Raw genomic sequence first — 24,862 nt, forward strand, 5'->3', positions numbered from 1 at the left:
TTTTTCACACCTTAACAATCAAGGTGACAAAACCAACAATGATTGTTTAATTCTTTTCAGACTCTACAGACATAATTCTGCTTTCACCTTCATCACATTTTCATATGGTTTTAACAGGGGAAACACTTCCTCTTCTAAGAATCTCTGTACCTGTTCCAAAGAGGAAAGTAAAGATAAGACAAAAGAAAATGTTAAGATGTAAGTGGATAACACCTTTTTCAATGTCAACTGATATCACTGAGACTAATTTGATAAAACTTTTACTCCATCATTGAGTGTCTGTTTTCCTCAATTGCCTATCAGAAGTCTCTCCCTAGACACAGGCAATTCAACCCACATGCCCACCATCCTTCCCCACAAACCAACCCCACCTGTATTCTCTCAGTTGGTCCCACCATTTCCACAAAAGCTATTAATAAAATCGCCATGGCTTCTCCCCTCCCTCCTTTCCAGCCCTATTCCACCTGCCACCAAGAGATTAACCTCCTCTCTCCCCCTTCTATCTACGTAACCACGGCCTTTGTCAAAGCCCTCATCATCCATTGCTTAGCCCATTATAGTAGCCTCTTCACTGGTCTCTCTACCTCCAAGTTTTAAGTCTTTAAAGTCCAACTTTTACATAACACCTGAGTGATTTGAATGTAAAGGACAAACTCTGGTCCTCAGCTTCAAATCCAGTTACTACTTCTGGGGCACTTGCTACTCCAGCAACACTCAACTGTAGTCATTTTCACATGTTAGAGGTCTATATAGTTTGCCATCTCCTCCCAGCTGGCCTTCCCAGGCTAATCTCCTACTAGTCAGCTCAGACATGATGTCTTCCAGGAAGTCTTTCCTAACTTCTACCACATTCTGTTAAAAGGGATATCTCCTTCTTTGTGACTCCCACCCCCCAAAAGATGTACTTCCCTCAATCCCTACATGTACTGCCTTGTGTAACAAGTCCCCAATATTAAACACAATACTTGAACACACACTGAGTACCTAGTATGTACTAAGTCAATGTTTCTGAACTAACATTTCTAGTCTTTTCCAAAAGGTCAGCAGGAAAAATGACAAAATGTTTACGGAGCATCCACTACGCATCGAGCACTATGCTAGGCGTTTTAACCCTCATAACACCAGTATGAAATATTTTATTTCTATGCTGTCAGACAGTAAATGCCAGAAGTCAGGACTGAACCCAGATCTACCTGACAATAAAACCCAAGTCTTTGTCCATTACAACATATTCTTGAGACCGAAAGAGAACCTCAAGAAATCCACAAGGGGAAATACTTACAGCAGCTCAAAATAGTCAAATCTTCACATTTTAGCCAGCAAGCTTCTCTGATTTCCATTCATTCTTTTTATTTTTCAGGACATCTAAGGTAATCTAATTTCCTTCTAACTAGCCCCATTCCCATCATAAAATAGAAACATCAAAGACAGTATGCCAGGCTCCGCAGCCAGCAGTGTGAAAAGAGAAAAGAGGGCATCTAGGGAAGAACCCCAGAAGAGTTCTGATGGAGGCTTACCTGCTGGGACGCACGGCCAGTGAAAGAAGAAGGATCCAGTAAATGGTCCAAGTGGGAGTGTATGGGACTGAAATAGGGATCAGCCTGGATCCGCTCTATGAGGTCATTGTCACCCCCTTCCTGCTTAACCACAGCAGCTGCCTGCTGGGAAAGCACTCTGATTTTCTCATGGCAATCCTGGGAAGACAGTGAAGTGGAGTCAGTTCACTACTAACAAGGCATATGAACATGCTTAAACAGTCATGAGATACTTCACATCCATGCTGACACACAACACTCCTCTAGGCTGAGGTGGCTCCCTTCAGTCTGAGTCCACTAAGATCTCAACTCTCTGACTACATCTTCGGATGAACTGGAAGTGAATGCCCACCTTGCCCTGGGCTCTTCTTTAAAGCCTTATGAACCTTTTGCTCTTGCTTCCTGCTCTTTCCATCACTCCCTCTGGAATTTCAGGCCTCACTCCTTCACTAAGAGTGGACTTTTTCTACAAGTGATTGACTTTTGATAAACTAAGTTCACCACAATCACCTTCCAGAGACAGCAGAGTATGGTCACTGCTCTGTACCAACACTGTGACTGAAGGTAACACCTTCCTTCATCCTTTCTTCTTCAGGGAGAAGAGAGCAGGACCGAAGGTGAACTCTCAATTTATCCAGGAGCATGAGGGGTTACAAACCTGGCGGCTACCCCCAGCTTTGACCATGGCCATGATGATATTCTCTGTGGCCATGAAAGGCAGCTCTTGCCGAATACGCCGTTCAATTACCTAGAAGAAAAGATTAAATAAATGGCCAAAAAAAGATGCCTCAAAGTTACAAAGGCATACACACAGCAGGACACCAACTATCTCAAGCAAAATGCAGGGACACAAACTATAATATTTATGGAGAGAATAATGGGTTGTGTTTATTCTATATAGTACTTCTCAGTTTTCTTATTAATTTGGAGGTTTATTTTAAATTTAAAAAAAGAATATTGACTTAAGTAAAAAAGTTACTTCAGAGGAATGATTCCTAAAACCAAAATGTGTTACATTTCAATGCCCAGTCTTAAGAGCTGAGTATTATCAAGGGAATGAACCAATCTGCTAAGGACTTAAAAACAGACAAATGGAGCCATTACTGTGCCTAGTCACACCAGAGTAGACGACTCATACTGGTAGATAGTTCAAGGCAATGTAAAGTACTTCTTTTTCCTTCTTCCATAAATGTGTCTATGAATTCCACAGAGCTCGTTCCCTAGAGCTTATGTCATGAACTCAAGGACATGCTAAGTTGGGACAAGCTCCAATTAGACCAGAATACAGTTCCCACAACACACTCCAGAGCACTCCTCTTCCCACATTCCAACCCTTCCCTAATAATTTACTTTTTTGAGGCCTCTTACTTTGGGGTACACCACCAATCCTTCAGAAATGTTCTGCAGCGTATTCAATATAGTATCTGCAGTAAGAAATGCCTCAGCCAAACAGATACGTCTAGAAAACAAACAGCCATTCAGTTATCTCTTTAAACATACCATTTCAGTGAAAAACAAACAAGGTGTGTCCCAAGAGGCTGCCCTATTGATTTCTCATGCCATATGTACCCTGGCCAATTTCCCTCAATCTCATGACTCCAACTACCCCAATGTTCTCATGACCTTCAAATCTAACACCTCTAGTCCAGACCACTTGCCCAGGCACCATACCTTATACCTGAGAGCTCCAATTGGTTGACCCATAGGCACCTCAAACCCTAAATTGAATTCAGCCACTTTCTCACTGCCTTCCACTTACCATGGCAAACCTGCTCTTCCTCTCCCTTGCAGCCTCCGCCTCAGTAAATGGCACAAGCACCCTAGTCACTGGGTTCTTAATACTCACTCCAGTCAACCACCAAGGCTGGCCAATCTGCCTTTGACTCTGTATCTATGTCCTTCCTCTCCATTTACATGGCCGCCGTACTATTGTGGACTTGGGACTTTTAAAGTAGCCTCCTAACTTGTTCTGACCTGATCCGTGTCCCCTTACAACCGATTCTTGAAAGTGTTGCCAGGGTGTTTTAGCAGGCATATCTCACTAGGTAGCACCTTGCTAAAAAGTTCTTAATGCCTGACTTATTTTGAATGAGTTCACATGACTTATTTACATAGATGAAGTCAGGATTTATGCACAGATCCTAGAGAGCTGGTTTTAACTACACAACCTTATCCATTCAAGAAATCTCAGTACAATGCGAGAGTAATGTGAATCTGTTTTCAATGATTATATACATAAAGCAGAAAACCATGTGCAAACTGGTACCTTATTTATAGTTACACATGACTTCTGACTCACCTCATAATTAATCAAGATGTTACTGTAGGCCAGGCGTGGTGGCTCACGCCTGTAATCCTAGCACTCTGGGAGGCCGAGGCGGGCAGATTGCTCGAGGTCAGGAGTTCGAAACCAGCCTGAGCAAGAGCGAGACCCCGTCTCTACTATAAATAGAAAGAAATTAATTGGCCAACTAATATATATAGAAAAAAATTAGCCGGGCATGGCGGCGCATGCCTGTAGTCCCAGCTACTCGGGAGGCTGAGGCAGGAGGATTGCTTGAGCCCAGGAGTTTGAGGTTGCTGTGAGCTAGGCTGATGCCACAGCACTCACTCTAGCCTGTGCAACAAAGCGAGACTCTGTCTCAAAAAAAAAAAAAAAAAAAAAAAAAAAAAGAAAAGAAAAAGAAAGAAAAGAAAAGAAACTGAATCCCTCTCCTCCCTCCCCCTTCAAAAAAAAAATAAAATAAAAAATAAAAAAAAAAAAGATGTTACTGTGCCAAGACACCACATGTGACATCTATTTGCCTCCAGGATATCAGTTAAACTCCTTTTCAGGGCCTATAAGACCCTTCATAAATGGGCTACTACCTGTGATCATGATCTGCCCCATCCTGACTTCCTTCCCCAGCACTATGTAATAATTGGTAACTCCACCAAGTGTTTTTTCCTCCCACCTTTGTGCCTTTATACATGTTCCCAATTTTGTCTTTTAAAAAGGCCTATTTCTTTTTTGTTTGTTTTCTTTTTTGAGACAGAGTCTCTGTTGCCCAGGCTGGAGTGCAGTGGCTTCATCATAGCTCACAACAACCTCAAACTCCTGGGCTCAAGCAGTTCTCCTGCCTCAGCCTCCCAAGTTGCTGAGATTATAGGGAAACATCATCACACCAGGCTAATTTTTTCTATTTTTAGTTGCCCAGCTAATTTTTTCCCCCCTATTTTTAGTAGAGACAGGGTCTCCCTCTTGCTCAGGCTGGTCTCCAACTCCTGAGCTCAAGCAATCCTCCTGCTTCAGCCTCCCAGAGTGCTAGGATTATAGGCGTGAGCCACTGCCACCAGCCTTAAGGCCTGTATTTCTTAAGGCTTAAGGCTCTACTGGGACACTTTCTGATTCCACAAACACTACTCCCCTGACTTTGCTCCCACAGTACCCTGTACACACTTCAATCATAACACTCATCACACTGTCCTTTTATGTTTTTGCCTCCCTGCTGGACTCGAGGCTCCTTGAGGACAGGAGGGAATGTAGAGATGCTCAAAAATGTCCTTTTGCTTCTGGGCTCTTCCTTTAAGTCCTCCTCCCAACTTGCTTTATGTGACATCCCTGTGCCACTAACCGGTTGGCACTATCATCCAGCGTGCGTTCAAACCACTGCACAGATGCTGTCTGCAGTGGGTCCATGACAAGGGTCATCAGGTGACGGGCAAGGCTGCAGCACCGTTCTGAGCGCATGGGGTTCCGCTTGTATGGCATTGCACTCGAGCCTGCCAAATAAAAGGACAAGATGCAAAGGCAAAAAGACTTCAGAGGAGAGCAAGTGTGCAATATACTGCTGGGTGAGCTGTGAGCACATGCTCACAAGGCTCTCCAGCAGCTCTGCAGTGCTCAAGATCTCTACATAACACTCACCAATCTGCTGTTTTTCAAAGGGTTCCTCCATCTCCTTGAGGTTTGCCAGGAGGCGGATGTCAGTGCAAATCTGTGGGAGGTAGGGAACAAGCATCATCCCACACTGTCAGTGTGCAGGGGAGTCTGGGAGCAGCAACTAGGCCAATGAAGAAGCTCTCTTTGGTGTGCTGTCGCTGAGCTAACGATCAGCCGTCCTCCCCAAGAGCTCCTGCAGAGTATCTTAATCAGACTGTTCTGCACTCCCAAAGAGCTAGGATGACAAATTCAAGGAGCATGGAAACACTTTTGTGAAACATGGAAAGATAATGGTAAGATTATTTATTTTGAGACAGAGCCTCGCTTTGTTGCCCAGGCTAGAGTGAGTGCTGTGGCGTCAGCCTCGCTCATAGCAACCTCAAACTCCTGGGCTCAAGCAATCCTGCTGCCTCAGCTTCCCAAGTAGCTGGGACTATAGGTATGCACCACTATGCCCGGCTAATTTTTTCTATATATATTAGTTGGCCAATTAATTTCTTTCTATTTATAGTAGAGACCGGGTCTCACTCTTGCTCAGGCTGGTTTCGAACTCCTGACCTCAAGCAATCCACCCACCTTGGCCTCCCAGAGTGCTAGGATTACAGGCGTGAGCCAACACACCTGGCCAATGGCAAGATTGATTTTAATATGCCACTGAACAAGATGGACATTTTGCAATCCTTAGAGAAACTTTAAAGAGAATGCCAAAACTAGTCTTTCCCTCAAACACACCTTAATTTAAGGGCTCCATTTACAGGCCCCAAATTGTAAAACTCAAGTATGATACCTCTCGAGAAAGACAATTAAGTAAAATTCTGACGCTGATTCAGTCTGTCTGTGGTACCCAAAGCTCCCATCCCCCACCTCATAAGCTGCCACCACTCACCTTGTGCACGGATGCCCCCAAGCTAGCCAGCACAGACAGAACCTCGATATCCACTTTCCGAGTATAGGTCTGCCCCGTGATGATGAAACTCCTGGAAATAAACAGAAGATAGTTCAAAGTTGGGCATGGTCACACGAGCCTGTAGTTTCACCTACTTGGGAGACTGAGGTGTTCAAATCCCTCCTAGGCAACATAGTGAGACTATGTTTAAAAATATAAAAGAACTGGGCCAGAACTGAGCCATTGCAGTGGCTCACCCCTATAACCCCAACACTTTGGGAGTACAAAGCAGGAGGATTGCTTGAGGCTAGGAGTTTGAACCCAACCCAAGCAATATAGCAAGATCCTGTCTTCAAAAAAAAATTTTTTTTTAATTAGCTTGGCAGGGTAGCACACACCTGTAGTCCTAGCTATTTGGGAGGCTGAGGTGGAGGAACCCCTTAAGCCCAGGAGTTTGAGGTTACGATGAGCTATGATTAGGCCAATGCATTCTAGCCTGGGTGACAGAGTAAGACCTTATCTCTAAAAAAACAAAATTAAAAAATTGTACACAAAATGTGGCTCTGTCAAATAAGCAAAACCAGGTTCTAAGCAAAATCCTGGTCTTATTGACACACTATATCACATTGAACCCAGAGAACCTGACTGGTAATTTGCTCCTGGAACAAACTAGTCTTCCACTCTTTTTACCAATACGCAGGAAGCTGTCCTGTTGAGGAAGAAACATGGTCCAGTATACCCATATCCCGCCAGAGCTTGATGGCAGTGCCTGGGAGAAGGAACCATTGTGGAGCCTGGGGCCCCCCACATGGAAATGGGTCACAGTTAGTCTAACCCATTGGAGGCCTTCAGTAAAGAAATAAAAACAAAAATAGCAACAACATGGGTAAGGATATTCTAAAATCAGAAGTAAATAATTTTTTTCTTATAGATTATAAGAAAATAGAATCCAGACTATGAAAAAATAAAACTCAAGCCAAAGAGAAAAAGAAATGCATAGAAAAACAGAGGAAGAAAAAGTAAAAACAGTTGAGGTCCTATCTAGAGCCCTTCATCAACTTAACAGGGAGGCCAACACTTGTCTCACTTACCTACCTCTTAAATCCTGCCTTTTCGGTCACCATCTTGTCAAGCTGTTCTACCTTGAAGAAAGGAGACACATCCATACAGAAATCCAGGTGAAGATCATCTCAACCTGTCATCCTGCCCAGGTCTCCGCCCTCCAACCTCCTTCTAACCCAACCCCCACCCCCTGGATCAATCTCTGTTATCATACTGGAGATCAGCCTTTTCTCTTGGGCTCCATCGACGAATTTCAGTATCCCTAAGGTCACTTTCAGAATACCTTTTGGTCATCTCCCTCAAAGAGCTGCAAGAAGCTGGCCTGAGTGCCAGTGGTGCCCTTCACTCCACGGAAGCGCAGGTCATCTCGGACACGCTTCAAGTTCTGGAGATCAATGCAAAGATCTTGAATCCAAAGACAGCAACGTTTCCCAACTGTGGTCAGCTGAGCAGGCCTGAAAATAAACCAATGATAACACAAAGTTGTCTGAGACCAAGGCCTTACTTCATCAAAGTTTCACTGCTTCTTTTAATAACCACTATTACCCACCGCTGGGTGAACAAATAAAGTAAAAGCTGGAGAGCCAAGTGTGGTGGCTCGTGCCTATAATCTCAGCACTATAGGAGGCTGAAGTGGGAGGACTGCCTGAGCTCAAGAGTTGGAGGCCAGTCTGGGCAACATAGATAAATCCTGTCTCTACAAAAAACTTTTGAAAAATTAGCTGGGCATAGTGGTACAAGCCTGTATTCCCGCTACTCAGGAGGCTAAGGCAGGAGGATCACTTGAGCCCAGGAGTTTGAGGCTGCAGTGAGCTATGATCATGTCACTGCACTCTAGCCCAAGGTGACAGAATAAGACTCTGTCTCAAAAAAAAAAAACAGTAAGAGTGGGAGAAACTAGTAAAAATAAAACAAGAACTAAAAACGTTTGGCCAAATAGGCTGGGCGCGGTGGCTCACGCCTGTAATACTAGCACTCTGGGAGGCCGAGGTGGGCAGATTGCTTGAGGTCAGGAGTTCGAAACCAGCCTGAGCGAGAGCGAGACCCTGTCTCTACTATAAACAGAAAGAAATTAATTGGCCAACTAATATATATGGAAAAAAAATTAGCCGGGCATGGTGGCGCATGCCTGTAGTCCCAGCTACTTGGGAGGCTGAGGCAGCAGGATTGCTTGAGCCCAGGAGTTTGAGGTTGCTGTGAGCTAGGCTGATGCCATGGTACTCATTCTAGCCTGGGCAACAAAGTGAGACTCTTGTCTCAAAAAAAAAAGAAAAAGAAGAAAAAGTTTGAGCAAATAATAGTTAAGGAGATTCAATGTCATTTATAAACATTCAAAGATTATAAAACTAAAGGGCTATTAGCATAGTTCTTTCTTCATCAAGAAGCAATTTAACATAAGGGCAGAGACAATGTCCATTTTGTTCATGGCTATATCTCTAGACACTGCTAAGAACTATATTGGATATTCATATAACATTTGCCTCCCTGAGTACTAGGATTACAGGCGTGAGGCACCTCCCCAGGCCAATTGTAGATATTTTAAATGCCAAAAGAAGAAAATGAGGATCATAATAGCGAAGGCTACTCTAGATTGGCAGCAGAGGAAGGCCTTTGTGAGGAGCCAGTCATGCTATGGAGAACCCCCAAACACATATAATCAAAGGACTCTAATATTACAGCTAATGGCTTTGTTTCCAGTGTGATGGCTCAATCAAGCCACTGAAGGTCTGTTTCTAAACATAAAACATAATTATGAATAAATTACAATAATGCCCAAGTTTTAATTAGCCCACTCCAAAAGGAATTTCTTTCCTCTTAGGCTAATAATACTGACAGTTAGCAACATCGATGCACACCAATAGGAATGTCTACAGTAGGCACATCACAAGCTATAGTATATCCTCAAATTAATCTCATTGTTTTCCTTGTTAACTCCTGCTAATAGATTTGCATGGGCTTGTTCACAGCAGCATTATTCATAATAGCCACAGAGTGGAAATAACCCAACTATCCATCAACCAATGAATGAATCGGTATACAAAATGTGGCACAGTGGTACAATGGAATGTTATTCAACCATAAAAAGTGAAGTTCTGACACATACTACAACATGGATAAATACTGAAAACATTATGCTAAGTGAAAGAAGCCAGACACAAAAGGTCACACATCATACAAGATTCTATTTTTTTTTTTTTTTTTTTTTGAGACAGAGTCTCGCTTTCTTGCCTAGGCTAGAGTGAGTGCCGTGGCGTCAGCCTAGCTCACAGCAACCTCAAACTCCTGGGCTCAAGCGATCCTGCTGCCTCAGCCTCCCGAGTAGCTGGGACTACAGGCACGAGCCACCATGCCCGGCTGATTTTTATATTATATATATTAGTTGGCCAATTAATTTCTTTCTATTTTTATGGTAGAGACGGGGTCTCGCTCAGGCTGGTTTTGAACTCCTGACCTTGAGCAATCCGCCCGCCTCGGCCTCCCAGAGTGCTAGGATTACAGGCGTGAGCCACCGCGCCCGGCCCAAGATTCTATTAAATGAAATGTATAGAATAGGCAACTCCGTAGAGACAAAAAATTGATTAATGACTGCCAAGGGCTGAGGAAAGGGGGAATAGGAGTGACTGCTAATGGGTATAGGGTTTCTTTTTGGGATTACAGAAATATTCTGAAATTATATAGTAGTGGTAATGATGGCATAACTGTGTAAATATACTAAAAATCACTCAATTGTATACTTTAAAATGGTGAATTTTATGTTATGGGAATTACATCTTAGTAAAGCTTTTTTTAAATTGCATGGACTGACCATTTTCAGAGTTCCTAACATCTGCTAACTGTGGCAGCCAATACCTTTCCTTATGCTAACCCCAGAGGAATATCAGAATGCTTCTGCTTTCCCTGGGCACTGCCCCAGAGGCAGGAGAGACAGAGGAGCTGCAATACAGATGATGCTAGCTGTGTAGGGAAGCCAGCAGAAGGCAACACTTTTCATAGTCAAGCCACAGATGCTGAGCACTAACTCCTTCACAGGAATAAGTTCTTCAGGTTTCTGCTACCAATAAACATAAGCCTTAACTTTAAGAAAGATTAATAAGCTCAACAAGCTTTTTTTTTTTTTTTTTTTTTTTTGAGACAGAGTCTCGCTTTGTTGCCCAGGCTAGAGTGAGTGCCGTGGCGTCAGCCTAGCTCACAGCAACCTCAAACTCCTGGGCTCGAGTGATCCTTCTGCCTCAGCCTCCCGGGTAGCTGGGACTACAGGCATGCGCCACCATGCCCGGCTAATTTTTTTTTATATATATATATCAGTTGGCCAATTAATTTCTTTCTATTTATAGTAGAGACGGGGTCTCACTCTTGCTCAGGCTGGTTTCGAACTCCTGACCTTGAGCAATCCGCCCGCCTCGGCCTCCCAAGAGCTAGGATTACAGGCGTGAGCCACAGCGCCCGGCCTCAACAAGCTTTCTTAAGTCATGAGATGATATCTCTACTGCCATAGCAATATGCTATCAAAACATAAGTTAGATACGAATATACCACTACTGAAACAACATGAGCTACTTTGTCACTAGCATTTTAAAATGACATCATCAGCTTCTTTTTTCTATCTTTGACACAGAGACTCACTCTGTTGGTTGGGCTATAGTGCCATGGACTCATCCTAGCTCACAGCAACCTCAAACTCCTGGGCTCAAGTGATCCTCCTGCCTCAGCCTCCCGAGTGGCTGGGACTACAGGCATGGGCAACAATAGTTGGCTAATTTTTCTATTTTTAGTAGAGATGGGGTCTCACTTTTGCTCAGGCTGGTCTTGAACTCCTGACTTCAAGCAATCCTTCTGCCTCAGCCTCCCAGAGTGCTAGGATAACAAGCATGAGCCACCGTGCCCAGCCATTATCAGAGCTTTTTAAAAGGTCTTTATTCAGTAATTATAAAAATACTTGCACATTTTACAAGTCAAAAATACAAAAAGTAAAAAAAAATTATTATCTCATAAACCAGAGTTATCAATATTTACATTGTAATATACTTTCATCCAATCTTTGTGCAATTTATAAGCTCTATTACCCCATAACATTAACTTAAACACATTTTCACACTATTAAGTCTTGTGAGCATCATTCTAATGGTCGCATATTATTTCAACTTATGGATATACTATACCTTATTTAATTATTCTCTTATTTTTGGACATTTAGATTGTTTCTGATGATTATCATAAGAAATATTTTTTAAGGCTCTCCATACATATTTCCAAATGTTTCCCAAACTATTGGATTTACTCTCTCACTAGTAAGGTTTTTAAGGTGCATATCAGGCTCATTCCTTATAAGCATCCCAAGTTATCGCTTAAGTTATATTTTAACATTCTTCACCTCAAGGTTACCATGGAAAATGGAGAACTAAAGAAGTATCCAGAAGCCATATGCATATAAACAAGCGCAACTCCCAAGAAGTAATCTTATCACTTACTGGAAATGTGTGAAACCTAACGTGGGTAGATCAGCTCGTTCCTTAGCAAAGTTGGCAAGCCGAGAGATCACTCTGGCAAGCTATAAGAAAGATCATGTGGTAGAAAGAGGGTGAATTCAGGCTGAGTTCATTACATAATAGAAACTATACTTTTAAATAATTTTATATAAAATTAGACCTCTAGCTCATGAAAGACAGCAGCCATTTCTTTTCATCTTTGTATCCTGAAGTGCCCTGTAGAGTTCATAGCAACTGACATCTGAAAACTAAGTTGACTACCTAAAAAGTTATGAACTATTTTAAGACCACTGCAGAAAACCAGGACAAAATCATAATCCTGACCGACATTTCAGTGACACTCCTTTGCTTCCTTCATTCAAAAGGAAATCCTTTAAAAAGCCTTCACTTACAGTGTTTTAAAGAGGCTGTTAATTCTACAGATTAGAAATAGGGTCATTCACCTGAGAAAATGATAATCTATGTGGATTTATACTCGTTGATTTAGTCATAATTGGTACCCATCTCCTATCACAGGGAATCTAAGGTTGGTAGGAAATGTCTGCTGACTCCTTACCTTTGGCAACAGCAGGTCAAATGCATTTCTAAGAATAATCAGGTCCTACAAAGTAAAATGCAATGGTGTCATATTAAAGAGCTTTGCTCACACAATACTGTGTAACACTTTTTGGCCATCATGGCTGGGTGTCTGAGCTAGCAACCTATCTTACTATTAGCAACCCACTATGCACACCTGAAGATGCTACCATTAAATTGTTCTTTTCTGATTACTGTTTTAAAAGCAGACTAACTTAGAAAGCAGTACTACTGGGATCTATAAGAAACAAAACCTTTATACTCATAAAGCCCAATGTACCTACCTGGTATTTAAACAACCAGAAAATGTGCAAGTCAATAAGGTTTATACTTTCCAAGAGAGGAGTGGCTGAGTCTCTGAGCACATTCCATTAACTCCTACCCTCCTTTTCTGACCTATAGTTGCTAATAAGGCATAACCCAGAATATCAAGGTTTAGGAAACTTAAAGCTGCTACTAAAGATTAAAAATGTATGTATTTCAGGCAACTTCAACATGTGCTTATAGAAAACAGTAATTGCTGAGCCCAATTATATCCTGAGTACTTTTAAAAAAGATTTTCCAAGTAAGATCATTGTTCTCCTCCAATTATCTTACCAATTATCCAACGATGCCTTTAATTATGTACCACGTAAGACTAAAAAGTATTTGGGACAACTTAACTTCTGGCCCCGTGAGTACACTGTGATTAAGTGCACAAGTTTTGAAGTCATTCTTCCTGATCTTGTATCCTTTCTAGCTGTGTAATCTTGGGCCACTTGTTTAACCTCTCTTTACATTTCCTCATCTGTAAAAATGAAGATAATAAAACCAGATCCCAAAGACCATATATTCTATGACTACATTTATAAGAAATCTCTAGAAAAGGCAAAACTACAGAGACAGAAAGAAGGTTAGTGGTTGTCTAAGACTGGAAGCAGGAGTGGGGGCTGACTGCAAACAGGCACAGGAGAACTTCTTAGGGTGAGGGATATACTCTAAAACTGGAGTACAGTGAATGTTCAACAATTGCATACATTTTTTAAAACTCAACAAACTGCATTTAAAATGGATAAATTTCACTGAGTTAAAAAACTAATAAGACTGTTTAAAAACAGAGATAACAACATCTATCTCTCTCTTTTGGTTTTACTGCAGAATAAATGAAATAATACATACAAAGTACTCACAATCGTACCTGGCACCTAGTAAACTTTCAGGAAAATGTTTGCTGTTACTTTTCCATGTTTGACTATAAAACACTTTTGCTAATTAAAAGTTTCATTTAACAATTATAGGCTGGGTGCGGTGGATCATGCCTGTAATCCTAGCACTCGGGGAGGCCGAGGTGGGAGGATCGTTCAAGGTCAGGAGTTCAAAACCAGACTGAGCAAGAGTGAGACCCCGTCTCTACTAAAAATAGAAAGAAATTAATTGGCCAACTAAAAATATATAGAAAAAATTAGCTGGGCATGGTGGCGCATGCCTGTCGTCCCAGCCACTCGGGAGGCTGAGGCAGAAGGATTGCTTGAGCCCAGGAGTTTGAGGTTGCTGTGAGCTAGGCTGATGCCATGGCACTCTAGCCCAGGCAACAGAGTGAGACTCTGTCTCAAAAAAAAAAAAAAAAAAGCAAAACAAAAACAATTACAATGCAACCTGTGAGCTATGATCTGTGCTCTAGCCCAAGCAACAGAGCAAGACCCTGTCAAAACAAAACAAAAGACTAATCATAATGCAATCCTCCTTTTTTTATAGAAGCCACAATGAAGAGTTATAAAGGATGTTGGAAAGAAAAGCCCTTTGGAAAATTTTAATACCGCAGCCTCTAAAATGCTTAAGACTTTGGCTTATGTCCAGCACACCAATGCATAAGCAGTATCTGTAGATCTTATTTTATGGAGGTCACTAGGTTCTTACAGTTTAGATTGGAAAGATACTAAAAGCAGAAAATTCCTGAGTGTTTTCAGCCAGGATTCCCCTAAAAATAAAGATCTATGAAGTTACTTCCTAAACCGGACATCATATAAAATTTATAAGTGTGTTATAAAGATGAGTCCCAAGTATAAACAATATGGGTTCATACTGTATTATCTCCAACATAGCAGGAGGTGGCACCAAGATGAATAATGCCTGCAGCTTTTGGACAGCAGTGGCCAAATGTGTGCACATGAGCCATCACATCATGTCGTAATTGTCTCTCTTCCTCAGCTGCCATTTTGAAGTCGATGTTGTCCAGGTTTGATTTCATCTCTTGGATCTGTTCATCTGTGATAGGCAAACCCAAAGTCTGCAGAATAGGCAAAATAAGATTAAATAACCTCAATATCTCTATTATTTGAACTGAAGTGACACCAAGAAAAACCTGGTTTATGTTAGCATTTATGCCCTATCTCCCAATTCTTAAAGTTTAGGTGGCACAGCCTGTAGTCCCAAGAGGCTAAGGTGGGAGGATCGCCTGAGCCCAGGAGTTCAAGGCTACAGTAAGTTATGATCACACCACTGAGCTCCAGCCTAGGACAGAGTGAGATCCTGTCTTAGGAGAAAAAAAAAAACCCAGAGGGCAACCAAGCTAAAAGTGGGGGTGGGGGTAGGGAGGGCAGCCTTTTCAATGAATCATGGTTATATTCTAAGTAAATGCCAATACATAAAACAACAATACAATCCGGCTCTTGACTGCTCCCTCTGCCTCATACCTTTGCTTAGATCACTCCTTCACACAGGTTCTGGGCTCAAATGTCATCTTCTCAGAGAGGTCTTCCCTGGCTTCAATGTAAAATAACTTTCTAAGTCACTGATCTATCCCTTTAGCCTGGTTTAATTTAGAGTACTCAGCACTACCTGACATTTTTACATATTTATTAGCCCAGCCTTTCCCTCTAGAATGTATATATGAGGGGAGAGCTTTGTTAGATTTACTGCTTAATCCTTAGTGCTTGGCACGCAGGTGTTCAAAGTGTGGCAGCTTTACATTTTACCCAGATGGATTTACTCAGAAAAACCAAAATTAAAAGTTCTGTTAAGTAGTTTTGCCAGCAAATTCAGTGCAACTGAAAGCAATTCCAGGTGATATTGCTAAGAAAAGAAACACATCAACACATTAAATTCATCTATCACTGGAAAAATTAGGCCAGCAAAAAATAGGCAGCTCAGAACCCTGGATCCAAGGGCTGAATATATACAGTGGTCAAACTGATATACAATGGTGAACTTGAAACTCACAAGGACTGACTCTGGGAAGGATCTTGTATCGTAGACCTGGTATTGTCCAACATGGCAGCTATTAGCCAGATGCAGCTATTTTAATTAATTAAAACTAAAAAGTAAAAATTCATTTTCTCACTTGCACTAGACACATTTCAGAAGCCACCTGTGGCAGAACTGCCTGGAACCTTTACAGCAGAAATGACATACCAGGGCTCCTTCCAAAGCAAAGCAGCAGGGGGCAACGTGGCCATATTACTTCCTTCCCCCAAGAAATTTATCTTCTTAAAATTCATACTTTCCCTATAGCTGATTTTCTGCATTCCTCCTAATCTCTAACTACTAAATTACATAATTTATGCTAACTTTGACACTGTGATAATCCAAACGCCAAATTGCATGCATTTCAGACAATGTGTGGACCAAACAGAGGAAAGAACACATATTCAGGCTCTACATTCCAATTCCAGCTTGAAGTCATTTACTACCTATGGTGACTCTGGCAAAGTTTTTCTGAGTCCCACTCCCCTAATCTATAGCACGGAGTATCAAATGAAATAGAAAAGAGTACATACTAGGCCATCACAAACCACAACACATTATTAAAGTCTATCTACTGCTACCATTATCTGATAGTTTATATGTTATAGTAAATTTCTCTATGCCTCCAGTCCCTTATCTATAAAATAGGTACAATAATAGCTCTTACCCTACAGGGTTGTTTTGAGGATTAATGAGGTATTAATCTTAAAACAGTGCTTGGGACTTGGACTGTTCAAGTCTTACATAACACTAGGTCTAAGATAAGATCCTTCACAGAGTCAGGCTTTGCGAGTTTCAAGAAGTCTGCTATTACTATACTGTACCACTGAAGTTTTTGGACCACAGTGATAGGGGATGGGCAGGGAATCTAGGATGAAAGTTTACCATTTTGGGAGTTTCATGGTACAATGGTCCTAGGTACTACTCAGATTGTTTCCATTTTTACTATGCCATTTGAGAGGACACTGCCAACTTGCTTGTTGTAGCACTTTTCCCTGAAACTTGAGAAGAAATATAGCTCTTTAGACCATCTTCAGTTCCACTCTTCTTGGAGGGCCCCTCTGAAGTTATTTCTGAAACCGTTGGGATAACTCTATACGCAGCCCTCATAAAAGAAACCATAAATCCCTTCCCAAATTCTCCCTCCTCAGAAGCAAAGTGTAGCCGAATGAGGCAAAAAGTGTGGCCTTGAAAACACGCATTCCAGTCCTGTCACTAACTCACAAGCACTGTAAAAGACAAAGTGGCTAACCACTCAGCCCAGGCTCTGTCTGGACTGAATCCAGGTTCAAATCCCAGTTCCGCTCTTAATATCTGGGTGGCCTAAGGCTAACAGCGCGCTCTGCAGGACTGGAGTTCTTCCCAGTGGAAGAACCACCAATGTGGAAAAACCACCACCAAGCTTGCAAGGTCTTTATGGATTAAACGAGAAAAGAGGTGTGAAATCAGCACAACGTCACGTTAAAGCGCTCATATCTGTGGTTAGCAGTATACTCTTGTAGAATGGCCAAGATGAACTCCCTGAAACGACAGACTGCATTTCTCGCAGCCTCCTCCGTGTCTTGAAGCCTCCAGGACTAAAAATACGTGAGGCAACAGGTGTCGGCTCCCGGGCCTCCTGCCCTTGCCTTCCCGGGGCCGCAGCTCCTCAGAACAGTGAACACCCGGCCGAAAATAGCCGGCTAAGCCCAGCCCGGCTGGGAGCCCGGCACATGCTGGGACGAGCCCGCCTCTCCCCGCCCGCCCGGCCCCTCCGGCCTGGGGCCCGTTACCTGCTCAGCCTCCGCTAGCCACAGCCAGAGCTGCCGCCATGTTCGGAATTTGTACCTGTCGCTAAACACGAAGCACATCTCCGGGCTGGCGTAGCGGGAGGCAAGCGGGGAGCGGTAGCTGTCTGGCCCGCCATGGTCACCACAAGCAGCCATGCCGAAGCCGCGACCCCGCCGGAGCTGACAGGACAAGCAATAGCGGAAGTGGAAGTCTGGAGGTCGGAATGGGGCGGGACTTCCTCCACTTAGTCCCGCCTCTGAGGGTGTCCGGGCCGTGAATGCTTACGGTCGCAGAAAGGTGCGCTAGATGTCTGCTGCCTGGAACGTGCTTAGCGCTTCCTAAGTTACTTAATCGCTCTGCGCCTTAGTTTTTCCATGAGGGAAAAGATACCTGCCTAAGGTTGTTATGCGGATGCAGTATTAAAACGATTTTTTGTGAACGTAGGAGGCCCCGTTCGTGTTTGCTGTTGTTGTTACTGTCGCCTACCTCACCCAACTCCGACTGCCTAACGCGCACCAAGCCCAAGGGAAATCAGCATTTATTATGTACTGAGTGATCCCCTTGCCTCAAACTTAGGTGAAAATGGATTTAGACAAGCGCTGCCAGACGCGAGAACTGAGAGTCATGGAAGCTGAGTGGCTTGCTGAAGGCCAACTACCTGGCGAGGAAGCAGAGGCGGACTTAAGACCGAGGGCTGCCCCGCTTCGGAACCTGCGCTCACACACCATACCAGGCTCTCTCCAAGGCTTGGTGAAGGCACTCCCCTCCACCCTCAGGCCTGGAACACGTGTTTCTTTTCTCACTACCGCCTACCTCAGACCCAGTCTAGAAAATGATTGATGGTGCCACTCTCTCCTCTTTTAAGCCAACAATAATAAAAACCATTAATGTTTATGAAGATCTTAATAGTATCAGGCATTGTCCTAAGTACTTCACACAGGTGACCTCATTAATCCTTGTAACAATCCTGAGTTGTTCAGCTATTATAAAATGAGACAATACAAGTAAAGTTCTTAGTACAATGCAGAGAGTAAGTGCTCAATAAATGGTAGTCATTATTATAGTCCCCGTTTTGGAGATGACAAAACAAAGGCCTTGGCCGGGTGTGGTGGCTCACGCCTGTAATCCTAGCACTCTGGGAGGCCAAGGCGGGCAGATTGCTTGAGGTCAGGAGTAGGAAACCAGCCTGAGCAAGAGCCAGACCCCTGTCTCTACTATAAATAGAAATTAATTGGCCAACTAATATATATAGAAAAAATTAGTGGGGCATGGTGGCGCATGCCTGTAGTCCCAGCTACTCGGGAGGCTGAGGCAGAAGGATCGCTTGAGCCCAGGAGTTTGAGGTTGCTGTGAGCTAGGCTGACACCATGGCACTCACTCTAGCCTGGACAACAAAGTGAGACTCTGTCTCAAAAAACACAAAGGCCTTGGTGGGTTGAGTGTGTTTAGATTGCTCACATAGAAGGGGAGACGATCCAGGCACCTGATTCTCCAACTGTGCCCTTTCCTGTGTGCTACAGTAGCAGGTACTATGCTGGTTTGAAATTACCTATTTCTGAGCTCTTCACTAAAATGAGACCTGCTGGAGGAATTCCACTTTGAATTCCCAGCTTGTTTGGTGAGAATGAACTTCCCTTTTCCAATAACAGTAATACCTCAAGAACATTAAAAGTTGCTGATTATATTTCAAAGGCTTCAACATTTCTTCTTTCCTGGGTGTGGTGGCTCGAGCTTGTAATCCCAGCAACTTGGGATGCTGAAGAGGAAGGTTTGCTTGGGCCCAGGAGTTGGAGACCAGCCTGGGTGATATGGGACCCTGTGTCAAAAAAACAAACAAACAAACACACCCCCCCACACACACACACACACTTACCAGAATTCACTGTTGTTTGTGTCTCCCATTGACTCATATTAATGGCCAATTCGGTGGTGGCAGGGATCACGTCTGTGTCCCTAGCACCAAATCTTGTATAATGTAAGTGCTCAATAAATGATTGCTGGATAAATAAATACTGCCCCAAAGGAGGCTAGCACAACAAGAGAAGTCCCACAATAGCCATGATAGGAGTTAGAGTCTGACACTGTACTTCCTCTTTCCTCAACCTCTCTCAAACCTCAGTGTCCTCATTCCCTGGCTCTTTCATGTCTCCATCTGGACTCCAGAATTAGCAGTCAGAATTGACTGCAGTGCTACTTGCAGAATATCCAGGCCATCAGAGAAGCCCATCAGTTACCTGGGCTCATCACCAGGTCTTCTTCCACTTCCTCTCTTGAGCTGCAGAGGGCCAGTTTAGGGGTTAGGGCAGACATGATTCTGGAAAGATGAAGAATTTGCTCCTTGTAACTGCCCACTTGTCCCCACCTGTCATTGCTTTGATATACTGTGATAAATTTACTGTTCTCACTTTCCACCATGACCATTGCAAACAATTATCTCCTCATTCTTTCAGCCCTCTCTCCTGCCTCAGCTTCACTTTGCAGTTACTTTTCCTCCTCAAAATAGGAGTTTCTACCTCTAGTCTTCTACCTTTTCATTCGAGAAACAATTTACTCCTTCAATTATTTTGTCTTGAATCTTTGAGGTCTCCAGTTTTGCCTCCCTTCTCCTCTGATTTTTAAAAATTTATTATTTTTTTTTGCGACATTCTCACTCTGTTGCCCAGGCTAGAGTGCAGTGGTGTCATCATAGCTCATTGCAACCTCAAACTCCTGGGCTCAAATGATCCTCCTGCCTCAGCCTCCCAAGTAGCTAGGACAACAGGTGCAGGCCACCACACCTGGCCAGTTGTTTTGTTTTTTGGAAAGACTGGGTCTTGATATATTACCCAGGCTGGTCTTAAACTCCTGGCCTTAAGCAATAGGTGTGAGCCAGCACGCCTGGCCTCTGGATTGTTTTTTTTTAAATGCATGGATCTCTTCCCCTACAGGAACATCTTCATTTGCCCTGGTATCTCCTTAACATGGAGTCCTCTTTTTCTGGCTACCTCTTCAACAGCCAAAAGAAAAAAACATTTTCTTATCTCTCCTGTGCCCTAATTCAGTCAACAGGTCTGATTGTTTTCTATCCGTTTTTATTTAAGGCTCTTAAAAACTTAGTTTTTTAAACAAATTGTTCATGTAACATCCTGTTACCCATTAGGATCATTCATCCCACAGTGGTAGATACTATGTGCCAGGCATTAGACTAGACACTGGGATAGAGTGAGGCTATAAAGGTGGGAGGAGAGGGAGGTGAGTTTGGAGAAGTAGATGGAAGTCAGACAGTGAGAACCTTGTTGGAACTACGGATATTTCCAAGGAGGAAACATATATAAGCAATGGAAAGCTACTAAATAGCTTTAGGCTGGAGGATGACTTCATCAGATTTGTGTTTTGAAAAATATCACCCCAGATATTATGTATAGAATGGACTGGGGGCGGGGGAACTGGAGTTAATGCCAAGTTAGATACGAGTATGGCTAATGCAGTGAACTAGATAAGACCTGCAGATGGTCTAGCTTGGAAGATGGGAGTGGCTAAAGAAAGGAGGAAAAGAGATAAAGAGGTATGATCAATCCAGCTTGGGGATGGAGTTAAGGGGATTAAGGAGAAGCCACTCAAGGATGCTCCTAGGTTTTTAGGTTTTATTGTTGAATGGATGGTGATGCCAGGTACCACGGGTTAGGAGGTGTTGCAAGCAGACAGAGTCAAGTTGTTTTGGACTTACTGAGTTTTCAGAGTCAAGATATCCAAGTGCTTCAAAATGCTGAGAAGACAATAGTATATATAGGTCTGGAGCACAGTGATAAGAGTTGGAGATACAAATTTAGGAGTCATTAGCATATAGATGATTAATTAAAGCCACAGGGGGTTCAGGCCCTGGAGTTGGCGAACACAGAATTCTGCCTTTCTTGGTGTTTACATTCCAGTGAGGGAGATGGGTAAGAGTGATAAGTTCCATGAAGAAAATATAGCAGGGCAGGAGCATAGAGAGTAACTTAGGGTGGGGATGGGACTAGTAACAGCTATTTTTGGATAGAATAATCCTCACATGTAGTCAGAGACTAGGAGAAAGCGCATTCCAGACACAGCAAACAAGTTTAACACTCTTGAGGTGGGCAGAAGCTTGGTGTAATTAAGGAAAGCTAACAGGGATAGTGTGAGATTGAGTTCAGGGGACTCGGAATGAGATCACATTGTGTATGAATTATGATTCATAATGTGGTATGGAGTTTGCATGTGGAGTCTTACGAAGAAACCATTGGAAGGTAGTGACGTGAACAAATTATGGCTGCTGGGCAGAGAACCGTCTGTCGGGGGGTGAAGGTGAAGATGAAAGACTACTGGGAAGCTGCTGCAGTGGTCCCAGGTGAGCGTGCAGGTGTTTGGACTCCAGAGTTGGTGGTGTGAGATGTGAGGGGTGACCATACATGGATGTGCATTCAGAGCTGCAGGACTTGCTGACGGAAACAACGTGCAGAATCTGTGGGTTTGAACAAATAGGTGAACAGTGGAGCCATTTACTGAAATGGAAGAAAGACTGGGAGAAAGAAGTAGATCTGAGGGTGGAGGGATTTGTCAATTAGAAATAGGCAGGTTGGTGGTTGGACAGGAGGTTAGAGAGGTCAGGGTTGGAGATACAGTTTGGGCAGGACAGTCACATATGTTAAAATCATGGAGCTGGATAAAACCATCTAGTGGGAGCAACATGACTAGAAAATGGAAGATTTAGGACTGAGCCATGGGGCATTCCATTCCAAAACTTAGAGCTGGTTCAGAAGAGAAGGGAGTCAGAATAAAGGCCCTGAGGTGGATAGCATTGTCCAGGCTTCTAACATAAAGAGCACCAAGGAGGGCCTGGGTCCGAGCACTGTGACCCAGTGTGGCCAGGTAAAGCAGGTCAAAGTGTGGGAGACGCAGGAGACAGAAGAGCACATCAGAAGGAAACCCAGGATCTGAGGTCTCAACAGGCAGACGGTCATGTCCACTGGACTTAGGGAGGCTGTTCGTGACCTTTGAGAGAGCTCTTTCAGCAGAATGACAGGGGCAGAAACCAGACTGGAAGAGACTGAGGGGGAGGACAGTTGCTGGTGAGAGCCCACAGGAGAGTTTTTACCATGGCATGAATTTGAGCATGTTGATTGGCAGGAGGGCCCCAGTGAACATGTGGGGAGAGGACAGATGATGGAGGTTACAGTACCCAGGGGGCAGGAAGGGAAGGATCCTGAGCGCTGGAGGAGGAACAAGCACAAAAAGGGGAGGGAGACCAGTTTGGAAGCGGGAATTTGAGGGAATTTTTTGATATGTCTATTTTCTCTATGCACTCACTAGTGGGCAAAGTCCTCAGTTGCTTGAGGCGGGGCTAAGATTTGACTTCAGAAAAGGTCGTATGGAGTGGTACAGTGAGTTGATCAGAGGAACACAGGAAGCTTGCTGGGCAGTGGTCAAGGCCTCATTGGTGGTTGGTTAGAGCAGATTTAAGGAAGCCCTTATTTGCTCTGTAGTGACTTTTCCCCCCCAGCAATGCTGGAATGCTGGGCTGCTTTTGGGTGCTGGGAGGGGTGGAGTAGAAAACTCCACCCCTCCCAGGGTGGGTTCTTCTTAAGTGGGAATTTTGTCATGTGGGTGTCAAGAAAACAGAAGGGCAAGGGAATGCATAGGTATTAGCAAGTATGTTTTTGAAATTGCAGGCTACAAAATCTAAACTGAATTGGGTGGAACTGTTGAAGTCAAAACACAATCAGAGGAGGCCAGGTGTTGCTGGCTCACACCTGTAATTGTAGCACTTTGGGAGCCCAAAGTGGGAGGATTGCTTGAGGCCAGTTCAAGATCAGCCTGAGCAACATAGCAAGACCTAGTCTCAATTAAAAAAAAAAAAAAAAAAAAAAAAAAAATATATATATATATATATATATATATATATATATATATATATATATATATATGCCAGGCATGGTGGTGAACACCTGTAGTCCCAGCTACTAGGGAGGCTGAAGCAAGAGGATTGCTTGAGCCCAGGAGTTCAAGGTTGCATTGAGCTATGATGATGATGACGCCACTGCATTCCAGCCTGGGTGACAGAGTGACAGAGCAAGACCTTGTCTCTAACAACAACAACAAAAATAGTATTTTTTCTTGAAAGAGGGTTCAAATAAGAGGGGAAGAAAGACTAAGAGGAATGGAGCCAATTGGGAGGGCAGGATGCTGCAATTTGTGATTCTGGAGGGGAGCAATCTCAGGTGAGCCCGGGCATGTGGCCGGGGTGGGCTGACTGAGAAGCCTGGGTCATAGGATGGATTTTCTACGTGAACACTGAAGTCACCCAAAATAATGGCAGCACAGGCAGTGGTGAGGAAGACTGAGTCAGATGCTAAAGCCTTAACAACCACCTTTAATTTTATAACATATTACCCCTTAGCCATTCGTGCATTTTAAATATCCAAAATTTATATAAAGGCTTTGGTAAAATGAAGGTCTTCATGGTTGTTGCATTGATCTCTATTCCTTAAAAGGAGCACCTGCCTGTGATAGGCAGGCCCTCATGGTGGTTTTTTTAAACATCTGGTTCATCTCTTCTTACCCCACATTTTCCAGTGTTTACTTTTTTTATGATGAAAGAACTGGATGGTATATGGCTGTTACCACTTTGTATGAAAAACTTCTTCAAGACCTTTTCTCAGAAATCCAGGTATTTTTCAGCAGAGGCACTTTAGCATAACTTTTGAATCCAACCTGGTTTCCTATTTCCTATTACGGTTCCAGTGATGGCAATGAGTTTCAGTTAAATGAGTGCACACACACAGCACGCTTAGAACAGCGCCCAGCCTATAGTAAACGCCCAGTCAATGTTACCTATTGTTGGCTAGTTAAGTAATGCTGGGCCTCAGCTTCCTGATGATTTCTCTCTCGCACAGAATTCTGGGAATAAAATCAGATATGAAAGTAACTAGAAATTAGAAAATATTAGTTCCTGTCCATTTCTCCTCTCGCCATTCTAGAGGTGTTTGATGATCACATATCTAACAAGTCTCTATTTTAGCAGCTAACAATAAATAAGAAACGGGAGATGAGGACAGCCTAGCCTAAAGGTTAAGGTTACCCGTGCCCCTAAGCAGTGTTGCAGCACCCAAGCAGGGTGGAGGAGCACTCAGCATGGCATCGTCCAGACAAAGCGAGCTGGCTGGAAGCTGTCCCTGGGAACGGCAGCAGCGCGGTGCAGCAGAACTCTAGGTGGGCATCTTCTCTCTCCTCTCGTGTTCTCGCTCCAAGTGCAAGTTAGGATTAAACAAGCCAATGACCACAGGTAGAAGGAGAACAACAATTTTTTTAGAGAATCTGAACCTTGCAGCGTGGCAGGCCACATTCAGCACTGGGGCAGGCAGCAAGCAGCAAAACCAACTGACCAACCTAATGGCCCTAATAA

General features: G+C 43.4%; 1 protein-coding gene across 2 annotated transcripts; it reads right to left on the minus strand.

Moving 5' to 3' along the window:
* Positions 1–17,678, minus strand: ADSL (adenylosuccinate lyase). 2 transcript variants are annotated; one of them, XM_012741663.3, is made up of 13 exons: positions 17,463–17,678; positions 14,531–14,734; positions 12,449–12,493; positions 11,875–11,954; positions 7,689–7,860; positions 7,439–7,485; positions 6,344–6,434; positions 5,443–5,512; positions 5,150–5,297; positions 2,904–2,994; positions 2,194–2,283; positions 1,518–1,694; positions 1–150 (listed from the first exon to the last, which is right to left on the minus strand). In XM_012741663.3, exons 1-13 carry the CDS (start codon positions 17,613–17,615, stop codon positions 64–66), a joined length of 1,455 nt encoding a protein of 484 aa, XP_012597117.1. In that variant the 5' UTR covers positions 17,616–17,678; the 3' UTR covers positions 1–63. The 2 variants fall into 2 exon arrangements, with proteins under 2 accessions (XP_012597117.1, XP_012597119.1); XM_012741665.3 differs by having other exon boundaries at positions 17,518–17,642.
* Positions 17,679–24,862: the final 7,184 nt, after the last annotated feature.

Source organism: Microcebus murinus, chromosome 10 (assembly GCF_040939455.1).
Source record: "Microcebus murinus isolate Inina chromosome 10, M.murinus_Inina_mat1.0, whole genome shotgun sequence".
NCBI lineage: Eukaryota > Metazoa > Chordata > Mammalia > Primates > Cheirogaleidae > Microcebus > Microcebus murinus.